General features: G+C 40.6%; 1 protein-coding gene across 1 annotated transcript in view; it reads right to left on the reverse strand.

Moving 5' to 3' along the window:
* The window catches only part of LOC139141681 (uncharacterized), a 28,379-nt gene extending 21,129 nt beyond the window's left edge, over positions 1–7,250 (reverse strand). The window contains exons 1-4 of the mRNA XM_070711265.1: positions 7,053–7,250; positions 3,471–3,530; positions 2,566–2,672; positions 1,307–1,500 (exon numbers count right to left, since the gene is read on the reverse strand). Of these exons, the coding sequence (XP_070567366.1) occupies positions 1,307–1,500; positions 2,566–2,672; positions 3,471–3,530; positions 7,053–7,132 (441 nt within the window). The 5' untranslated portion in view covers positions 7,133–7,250. The remainder of the gene's footprint in view (positions 1–1,306; positions 1,501–2,565; positions 2,673–3,470; positions 3,531–7,052) is intronic.
* Between the last annotated feature and the right edge of the window lie 4,859 nt (positions 7,251–12,109).

The raw sequence follows: 12,109 nt of genomic DNA on the forward strand, positions 1-12,109 counted from the left end.
TTAATTTCGTCGCGATTTGTGTTATACTTACGCGGATTACTTTCATTTAATGAGTAAAGCGGCCCGTCACCCAGGAGATACTTTCATTCATAAATCCCATCAAGCTGGAATTTTGATACATCGAATGGTATCTCCACCAACCAGACATACAGATTCGGTCACGTGAACTTGTCAATCATTGTCTCGTGCTGTACCGATGCCAAGGCAAGTCAGCCATCGGTGACATAGCTTTCACTGTGCTAGTGATGGATAGCCATAGTATTCAGAGTTATTTAGAATATTTACAAATAGATTATGAAGTAAATGCAATGACACGATCGAAACAGTAATTCTCATTCTCAGAGATGCCATGGCTTTTGAAAATATCACACAGGTTTATGACCTTGGTAAGCGCGAAAACATTCCGTTCGTTGACACATAGAGTGTACCTCATTGCATGTTTGTGGCCACAACATTGCCGTCACCGGTGTCCGCCTGTCTCAACTTGTCAATCCTGATCTCGGTCGTCGTCAATGTTTTCGTCTTACGGACTTTTAATGGTTGCAATGACACATATCTCGCCCGTGGATACATCCTAATTTTGAACTTGACAGAAACTCAGTTTAGAGCGTCGTCTGCGTCTACTTTCGAAAAACATTGAATTCCAAAGCGTTGCACTGCAGAGTTCGGGCTACAGCTCGACAGCTTATGTCTTCGCTACAGCCTTATGTCGCGTTGCAGGTTTGATTCCGAACGATATTTTACGGAATATTTGTGTGATGAAGGAAATTTATCATTGTTCGTTGAATGACTTTATGCTTTATGTCGCTTTCCCAAAGATTATACGGTATTCATTTATTAAGTTGAACTGTGTTGAGGTATAGGTTTGGGTTTATCGCCAACCGGGATCGCCAGGTACGATGTCCACATTGAGCCTTACAACTTGACTGGAGCTGTGATGTTACTAAGCCATTTAACGATTGACGGTATCCTCATTTGATTCTCGAGAAAAGCTATAGTTCTAGCAACTTGAAATTTCGTTGGATAAATATGCCTTCTCTGTTTCCATGTCTGCATTTATCGGGTGATTATCGGATGAAATTATGAAATTGAACATAGATGAAATTTGTTCACAAACATCATCCGGAAATACTCCTTTTAAAATGTTAGCCCCTGCTCTTTCCATATACACACAGGGACTTACATTTTATGCCTGTTTAGCTTTCTGCATGCAACCCATCACTACATTTACACACGTATGATTTCAAACCTTAGGCAAAATAAAACACATTGTCACACTGATTCAAATTTGGATATTTTTATTTACCTGGTCCATTAATTGATGATCCATGGCTGAGTTGATGTCAATCATGTAGACACTTTCAAGCGGCGTGTACGCGTCTTTCACCATTTTATTTCTCATGTCCAATGCACCTTTGATGATCAGAACTTCATCTACACTCAGTGGTTCTTCATTCTCCTCTGTTTTTTTTGTATGCAGATCAACCAATGCACCCAATTCTGTGTGTTAAAGGAAAACAGAAATATATGCAAAATTTGGTTACAAATGAAAGAAATATTTGATTCAATGTCAATCTAATAGACTCACTTACTTATATGCACTTCTTAATATTGCAAAGGAAACAAAGTACGAAATACAAATTGAATTTTAACTTGACATGTTCCTCTAATATGTCTGATACTTTGATGTCTTTTGGTATTTGATCATTATCTTTCCTTGTTTATACAGTATCTTTAAAAGTCAAAACAGGCATTTACATTGAAGCAAAGGTATTTATTCTCCTGTTGTGTGACATTAAAATGATCAGCTGAGCATCATTGTGTATGAAACTTTAAAGACATTAGTCTTATCTTCTTGTTTCTTGCTGTGTGTTTTCAACGTTAACTAAACAATTTGGAACAACAATGGAACTGGGAACAATAAAGATATGTGGAGCTTGTGTGCTATGTTGTGTACACAATACGCCTACACAGCATACTATCACTGGACAGGGATGAGTCCCACCATTTATTTTCAACAAAATATTCACAACACTACACAATGAAAGATACGAGCAGTTAAATATTATTATGGTGTAGTGTTTTTTCCCTCTCAATAATCCATTGAGCAAACTCAAGATGAACTTTGTACCTTAGTTGGGTGACTAAGCTTATATGTACTGTATTTAAGTGTCATTTTCTACCTCCATGGTGTAAGCTTTTCAGGAATGTGTTTGATTAAATTGATATTCCATGTGTGATAAACACTTACTATGATTTGTGCATCTTTATATTAATCTTTCTAGCATTTCGCTGAAATTCTGTGCAATCTTGGCCTAGTCACTAGGTTTTGGGTGGACGAGACTGTTTTCAAGTGTGTGTTCTGAGGATGCCAAAGCAAATCTTGAGTACTTCTATGGTTACACACATGAGACTGGTTAACTACCTCGCATTTTGTGTATCACAACCATTATTCCATGACTTCTTCATACTACACTGTTACCACTGTGCCACTTTATCACAACTCCAGTGTTCTAAATACTGCACACAGTCAATATAAAAAGTAAAATCCTCTTTGATACATACCAGCCCTTCTGAAGAAAGTTCCGTGATCCTTTCCAAGAAGGCAATCCAATACTTTGGCCAATGGCCACGCAATAATGAATAATATTGCCATCAAAAAGTACACCAAACTGTCGATGAAATAAAAAAAAACAAAATAAATAAAAAACAACTGAAAGGCAAATACACATATTCAAAATATTTAAAGATTTTTGAACCAGTTCAATAAGACTTGGAGTGTGCTAGATTCATTGACATTATAATAAAGATAATTTCTGGTTAATAGTAGTTTACATGTAGCTTAAAAGTTTGTCAAAAACTATTCAACATCTAATTACATGTAGTTTTGTTGAAATTTATCTCTGGCATTTTTACCTCAAGCTGAATTCACTATAATGACTTTTGTGCTCCATTTTTGACATTGGGAATAAGGTGGAGAGATTCAAAGGAATTTCCAGAGAGACAAAAGCTGCTTATATGATTTTAGAGCTGTGTCAATAAATATGTCACAAATTTGAATACAAAATGGGCATCTGGAAGTCAAAGCCTTGAAATTCATGCTTGCCATCCAAGTCTTCATGTATGACACACTGTGAACAACGCCGTCCTCATATTGTGTATGAACAAGACAAGCAAACTTACAGAAAGAGACTTGGTAATTTTTATGCCCCTTACATGACCTTGCCTAATGTGCCATTTTTATTGGTGTGTGAACCCACAAGTTGTATTTAATGTCCTATATAAACTTTGAATAAATGTTAACTGAAATCCGTAATGAATTTGCACTGGAAGTTATTTTCAGGTTGAAGTTTGGATTTTTCATGCATCACAATCTTCAAATTTTTGTACAACTATACGCTACCAAATAGACAGGATGTAGGATCATGTAAAGGTCATGAAAATGGTCACAACTTGACATGTATACTCACGGTGAAAGGGTAGCACCAATAGCAAGACCAAATCTTGTACACAAAGCTTGTGGTAGCACCCTGAAATATAGGTCACATTATAATCAATGACAAACACAGAGTGCCAGTGGGATTTTCCATGAGGTATCACACTAAATGCGTCACTCTTTTTCACACAATATCACTTTTCTTGGCGACTAGCTGTCTGACATCATTTCACTGGATAGTGGGTGTCCAGTGCACTAACAAAATTCAAACAAACAAGGGACTGTGATTTGAAGAAAAAATGAGCAGCCTTTGAGTCAGAATATTATACATGTTGGTTGTCTTCCTTGACACATAACATACAATTGTTTCTAGTTTTTGATCAACACAGTATGAGCTGTTGTACCATGGTGATCACTTTCACCAAGGAAAGATCTTTTCCCGGTTGTAAAACCTCTCCTACCAGACGCTGTGAAGCATTATTCTTTAACAGTAGATTTTTGGAGCCAAGAATTTAAGTTACTACCCTTTTATTTGTTCAGTACGGACATCTCTCCATTTGTGACAATTGGAGTTCAAAAAGAGTGCTTTCTAGACAATTTCAATTTATAATGCCTTGATATATCTTGATATATCTCTTTGATAAATTTTAGGCATTGACACAAAATCCTGTGGGACCCTGATCCACTTTATGTGCTAAATCTTACACATGGTTGCAGGCTCGACATAAGCGCTAGCCCACTAGCCCGAGGCTAGTAAATTTTCAAGAGGACTAGTAAAAATGTCTTCGGAGGTAGTCCTGCGGACTAGTGCAATTTTCAAGTTCCGTAGCTGTCCAGGAAAGTTTATCGCTACAAAACTAATGGGACGCCGGGCCACTCATTCGATAAGAATGAACCACGCCTCGATCATTTTATATAAAAATAAACTAACTTTACCCAAACAAATTGGACAGTGAAACAGTGAAGCAAACTTTATTGATCACCAACTTAAAATGAACAGTTACCTGACTACGGAGACTCAAATTGTACTGTACATGCACAGTCGTTTGGAGAGCTATTCAGCGCTGGGTCTATTCGCCCCATAGACGAGTGTGCAGAAGCGAGAAATACCCCAAGTCTGGAAATGAAATGGCTATTTCGTATAGGGATTGTGCCACCATGTCATCTTCGACGTTCGATTTTACCGTGAAAAGTAGCAAGTTCATCTATCATGTAACCGTCGACCGTTCCCTAGCATTCTCAAAATTCATACCTGGTACTTGATTTGCTTCACAAATGCTCGTTTCGTGTGATTTTCGGCCGAATTCGACGGACACGTCGCTAAAACATAAGCGTGAGCAACATTCCGGTCACCTCACAGTGGACGTTGGGCACCTCCACTTTACTGACGTTAGCGCCGCGTACCCATGAGGGGTGACTGGAAGGTTGTTCATGCCTTATGTTTTGGCGACGTGTCTTCTGAACTCGGCCGAAAATCACACGAAAATTCATACCTGATACTTCATCTGCTTACAAAATGCTCATTTCCTGTGATTTTCGGCTGAGTTCGAGATAAACCTGGCCAAAACATAAGCATGAGCAACATTCCAGTCATCCCTCATGGGTAGGCGGCGCCAACGTCAGTAAAGTGGAGGGACCCAAGAGGTGACCGGAATGTTGCTCACCCCCAGGTTTTGGCGAGGTGTCCGCGAATTCGGCCGAAAATTACACGAAACGAGCGTTTTTGAATCAGATAAAGTATCAGGTATGAAATTTTAGAATGATAGGGAGCGATCGACGGTTGCATGATAGATGAACTTGTTAATTTTCACAGTGAAATCGGACACGGAATGTGACATGGCGTGGTTTTTATAGCCATTCTGTTTCCAGACTTGGGTATTTCTCGCTTCTGCACACTCGTCTATGGGGCGAATAGTCCCAGCGTGAATAGCTCTCAAACGACGTGTGGTACATGCCAGTAACATGGCCCCGGGAAAACATGGCTCAATGCAACGCTGAGCATCAAACGGAATTGTCTGCACGTCGTGTATTTTGGTTTGCTTGAAGCTCATCACTTCGCCTAAAAACATGAGCAACCCCACAATTTCGTTCAAACACTGTATCCTTGCCTTTCAAAGAAGATTTTTCTCAAGATTTCTTCAGGGGCATTCCCAAACAACACCTCCGATAGTTCGTAGCCAGCTTGACCCTGCTTTAGAATGCCTCCACATGCTGACCTCCATATATAGTCAAGACCCCCTAGCTTGATTGAAGCTGATCTTGAAAGAGCCATCTAGCTTGCCAAAACAGTGCTATGGCAAGTTGCTACTGCTTGTACAGGTGAGGGAATTCCTCACCGATAATAACTTGGTGCTAGCAACTTATTGTTTTGCCATTTTAGTGGAAAAGTGTAAATTATTGTGGGCAATAATAGTGAAGTGACCCTTAAACAGTAGTGAAAAAACAACGTATGAAATGGGTGTATCAGACTGTTGTATCCAATCACTTCTGGGAGTCATTGGTTATTTTTGTGCTAATCACATTTTGTTACCAGTAACTGGCAAAAACTCATAAAAGACACAAGCACATGAAATGGTAAAATGCAACATTTTACTATTAAAAACAAAATTTTTCACAAACCATTATTACAAATGAGAGGTCCTCCCCACAAGCTGGTCAATTTTAAAATGTGATATATGTCAAAAATATGAAGGCACTCCACTGGAACATTTGTGAATGGCTGTATGAATTTCAGTTCTGGAGAAACAAATCTGTCCCCACCATGAACAAACATGTTCTTTGCAAATTAATGGCGCACTACCTGAGCTATGAAGGATTTTCCAACAAATTCATCCCTACCTCTGATTTTATTCTTGATGGCAATAGGCTATTTTCATGACCTCTCCTCCTACACAGGACATTTCATTCAGGTTATTTTTGTGGTTTATATATGATTCAAAGTTAAACATTTGCAGTAAGCAAATGTGCTAGTCTTGCATGAAAGTTAGTTATTGGGTTTAAAAACCTTTGCGACAAAAAATATGAGAATAGTCATATACACCTCTTTACAACATGAGAGCAACATTTGGCTTTGCTTGAACAGGACTAGTAGATTTCATTTAGGACTACTAAAAATGAGCTGCTACTAGTCCTTCGGGCTAGTGGATGATTTGACCTTACGTCGAGCCCTGCATCTGGTTGCACTACTAGCGTCGCTGCTTCTATGTCATGCTGATATTCTTTGCCATGTGTTTATAAGTGTACCGTACGTAATGGTCACTACAATGAATCAAGTACTGGTTTAACCCTATACCTGCCTGATTGTCAAGTCTGTAAAAAATGGTATTGAGCCAAAACCACATGTAGTTTCATCCACTTGGCTTGCTATGTTATATATCTGGAAAAATCATGTTACTTTACAGTATCTCTGTTTTAGGAAGTTCACATCTTTAAGTCTTTGTTAAAATGCACCAGACGGGGATATGTTTTGCTTCACTCTAGTTTAACCAACTTGACCTGATGGTCAAACATGGTTATTGGTAGGAAAAGGGATATATCTGTTTGGCTGTACATATCATGTAATGAAATGCACAGAAACTGAGGAAGATTTTGCAGAGGATTGAATTGTGTGACTTACTCTCCGAATATAAGTACTGCTGTGACGGACACACAGATTGCTGTTATCGGATCTGAGATTCTGTCCAGGAACAGCGGCATAGACTCCACTGCAGCTGCATTGGCTAGTAGCAGAGTTACTAGAAGTAAATGATGTCTCTTGACCAATGGCAGTATGCGAGCTGCATGTTTCTTTCATTGGGTTTCCCACCTTCCTTCAGGATTTGAGACTCATCAGATCCAGGGATAAGAGTCCCATGGTTAAACCAGACATCAACCCTGCAATAAGCATAGATGAGATTAGCTGCAGTACAGTAGCTCAAGGTTTTCTGGGTATTTCAGCCGTCCGACCGAAATACCCAGGCAAAACCTCGAGCTACTGTACTGCAGCTAAGATGAGATGTGCATCCAAGATATATGATCAATGATGCTTCTATTGTTTTTAAGAAACCTTATTTAAAATACAGAAAATTCAGAACTTGGATGGTGGCAGCTTGCTTTCTGGGAGAACAATATATTACATGATGACACATGATGAAGCATTGAAAGTGTTGCACTGCTTTTTTCTTTAGAACCATTCTGTATTAGAAACCAACCTATCGTGCATCAACTACATGTGACACTGGCTGATTTTTGACTTTGTGCAACACTCGCCATAGCTGCAATAATTGCACAGGTCGAGTAGGCATTATTTGTGATGATTTTTCCTATTATTATCATAAAAATGATTATGAATATTAATAAATTATTAATATGAATGTTACAGAATATGAAAACATTTTTTTACAAATAATGTCGTCTACTTTGTGTAAATACCGTCTGGAAACCCCGTTGTTGCGATAATTATGATTATTAATAAATTACGATTATGATAAATAAAATCATATTTTACACATTGTAATCTGCTTATGTGAACAGCCCTCTGGAAATCCTTATATAGTTTCACAATCTATGCCAAAATATACAAGTGACACCATTGCCCAGGTTCAGTCTACGGCGAGAGTTACCATTGCCCAGGTTCAGTCTACAGCGAGAGTTTTGTGTAGTAACTCTCGCCGTAGACTGAACCTGGGCAATGGTAACTCTCGCCGTAGACTGAACCTGGGCAATGGTGTCACTTGTATTTTATAGTATAATTTATTAATATTCATAATATTTGTTATGATAATAATAGGAAAAATCATCACAAATAATGCCTACTCGACCTGTGATAATTGTAGCCTTGGTGGGCTGGGTCGTGCAGCTTGGGCTTCTGTCGTGCGGCTTGTGCGAACTGCGATGCTCTACCGAGGCATCGCCAAGGCAACAATTATTGTAGCTGCAAAATTGTAGCGCTACGGTGAGGCGGTCGGTGATTTTTGGTTTTTGCGACTTCGCTCACCAGTAGCGCTACAAGGCCGATGGCCCTGGGGAGTATCATATAAGCGCGTCGTACTCGACCAGGCGTTTTGATGTGGAATGCAACATATTTACTGCATTTGGTCGTACCGATTTATCACTACTGAAGACTAAACAGTATACTGCACTAACTTTGTCATTTATGGGGTTTGGAATTTGTTCAAACACAACAATCGCGTTCCGAAACATTTCTGGGAGCCGTCATTACCAACTTCCGGTAATGGCGGCTCCCACCCCACGCTCAATGTTTCAGAACGCGATCGTCGTGTTTGAACAAATCCCAAACCCCTAAATGACAAAGTTAGTGCAGTATACTGTTTAGTCTTCAGTAGTGATAAATCGGTACGACCAAATGCAGTAAATATGTTGCATTCCACATCAAAACGCCTGGTCGAGTACGACGCGCTTATATGATACTCCCCAGGGCCATCGGCCTTATAGCGCTACTGGTGAGCGAAGTCGCAAAAACCAAAAATCACCGACCGCCTCACCGTAGCGCTACAATTTTGCAGCTACAATTATTGCAGCTTCACTCACCGGCAAACAGAACAAGGGCTGTATACACGCCTAAGTATATCCAGAATTCTTTATCCTCATATGTCAGAGGTTTCTTCGGGTTCCGAATACTTTGTGCCATTGCAAATTATTGTCTTTGCATCGAGTATTGTACAGTTTGTGAATGACATCGCTTGTTGATCTTGAACGTCACGTTGTGTACATGGGATTCACAAACAATGACACATCTGAGGGCTTGTCTAACTTTAGGTGCCGGTCGGTCGAAGGGCAGCAAATGTTCAGGGACTCGGGCAGGCCGGGTTGCGTATCTTCCTCTCAGTTTTCGATGGACGGACCCCAGGACGATACTTCGGCTTTATCGCCTACACACACTAGATTGACGCCATGTTGTTTTCAGATAACCCAGGACATGACCAAAGGCCACATGCGTAATGTCAGACAGGACAGAAAACAGTGCTACACACTGCTTTTCCCAGATACGATGTGACGCATCTGCCACGTACAATGCTTCAACATACTTCCGGGTTTTCCCTCACATGTATGCGCATGCGTACGTACCTTTGGCGGCGCAAATTTGGCGGCGCCCTACGGGCGGGGCGCGCTGCTGTTCAAAAACAGAAAAGGTGCTCGTTGTAGCACTGGGTCACTTAAAAAATTGAAAGCTACAAAGGAAGTTGCTCAAAATGTAGAGAGAAAGAAGTGGTGCTCAGTTTGTTTTGCAAAATAATATTGAATCACCCTTTCAGATTGCATTATTGCACACATCAATTTATCAAAATTTAATTTCGATGCGAGAGGGGGGTAGCCTACACCTCCCCTCTGCACTTCCCTCCTCAGCCTCTCGCGTGTTCTCCCCCTGTACTTTCAAATTCTGCCCTGTCATGATTCACTCAGTGTGAAAGTTTTCGGACGACCTCAGTTTTCTGACATTTAATGACATGCTGTTCGTTGTACTCACTTCGCTCTGTATTGATAGCGTTTTACAGGTGACGCTGTTGTCCCGTTTTAAATAAGCTTAGTTATTTTTTCGGTAGAAGCTATTTCGGGCGCTACAAACTTGGCGAAGTTAACACACCGTACGATAGAAGGTGTCGAAAGCAACACACAGAGACAGCCCATGTCCGATATGTAAGCACCATACACGTCGAAATATAGCCTGTATAGTTGCGTCGTCCATGAATTGAAAGTAATTTATCACGAATTTTTTACTAACAAACAGTCTTCTAAACACATCGAAATTGAAAATCGGGGGTTTGAAGTTTCAAAATATCAATATTTAGCCCCTATATTAATCACATTCCAAATATGACGTCCGATTACTACGCACTCAATATGGGGTCAGTAATTTGGTAACTTTGACACCAAATACCACTTCCGCCCTGTTAACAGTTTCAGGGTAAACACAATAAAGTTTCGAAGGGTATGGTAATAAGATTTCGTTGTGCTCGTCATTTATGAAACGGCTTTGGGCGAAATTAACTACCCTGTCCGAAAACTGTCACATTGAGTGTACCCATCCCAATGGGCAAGATACTGTTTGGATACTGGTTGTACATGTAGCATGAGCATTTATATCTACATTTATTTGCATTATGTTGTTGCTGTGAATTTAATTTATTTGCATTATGTTGTTGCTGTGAATTTAATTTATTGGTTTCACCTTTTTCAACCGTCATGAGATAACCAATGCTAATCTAGCGGGGTGAACCAGGATTTGAAAAGTCTTAGCGGTGATATCGCAGCGGTACTTGTGGTGAGTATCACAGTCGTTTGGAGAGCTATTCAGCGCTGGGACTATTCGCCCCATAGACGAGTGTGCAGAAGCGAGAAATACCCCAAGTCTGGAAACAGAATGGCTAAAAAACCACGCCATGTCACATTCCGTGTCTGATTTCACTGTGAAAATTAACAAGTTCATCTATCATGCAACCGTCGATCGCTCCCTATCATTCTAAAATTTCATACCTGATACTTTATCTGATTCAAAAACGCTCGTTTCGTGTAATTTTCGGCCGAATTCGACGGACACCTCGCCAAAACCTGGGGGTGAGCAACATTCCGGTCACCTCTTGGGTCCCTCCACTTTACTGACGTTGGCGCCGCCTACCCATGAGGGATGACTGGAATGTTGCTCACGCTTATGTTTTGGCCAGGTTTATCTCGAACTCAGCCGAAAATCGCAGGAAATGAGCATTTTGTAAGCAGATGAAGTATCAGGTATGAATTTTCGTGTGATTTTCGGCCGAGTTCAGAAGACACGTCGCCAAAACATAAGGCATGAACAACCTTCCAGTCACCCCTCATGGGTACGCGGCGCTAACGTCAGTAAAGTGGAGGTGCCCAACGTCCACTGTGAGGTGACCGGAATGTTGCTCACCGTTATGTTTTAGCGACGTGTCCGTCGAATTCGGCCGAAAATCACACGAAACGAGCATTTGTGAAGCAAATCAAGTACCAGGTATGAATTTTGAGAATGCTAGGGAACGGTCGACGGTTACATGATAGATGAACTTGCTACTTTTCACGGTAAAATCGAACGTCGAAGATGACATGGTGGCACAATCCCTATACGAAATAGCCACAAAGGCACAGACTTATTCTACCTGCAACTTAAAACTGATAGTGATTTTGTAGCTCATTCTTACTATTTTTCATAGTTTTTGGTAGCCGGTAACACACACTTAGTGTTCGTGTCGGCTACATGGACGATCTGCCCATTTCATTTCCAGACTTGGGGTATTTCTCGCTTCTGCACATCGTCTATGGGGCGAATAGACCCAGCGCTGAATAGCTCTCCAACCGACTGTGTGTGTATCGAACGCGCTCGGGTCATCGGGGTCATCGCTACAGTTACGGGGCGATGACCCCAATGACCCGAGCGCGTTCGATATACTCCACAAGTACCGCTGCGATAAGCTTATCATAGCTAGAAAAGTCTTAACTATAGTATTGCTGTATTTTGTAAATTTTACAAATACGTGTATCTATGTTCAGTCAAAATGTCTGCGATAGAGAGTAGGGTTACTCAAAGTCATCACGGTTGGCGGGGGATGGGGTGGGGTGGGGTGGGGTGGGTACTCAAAATTTAGAGTTTCCGATGAAATCATGTGGTCCCCAGGCCGTAAATCATAATGACGGCTCCAAAATGAATCAGAAGCGAATACT

This window comes from Ptychodera flava, chromosome 10, assembly GCF_041260155.1.
Source record: "Ptychodera flava strain L36383 chromosome 10, AS_Pfla_20210202, whole genome shotgun sequence".
Taxonomy (NCBI): Eukaryota; Metazoa; Hemichordata; class Enteropneusta; family Ptychoderidae; genus Ptychodera; species Ptychodera flava.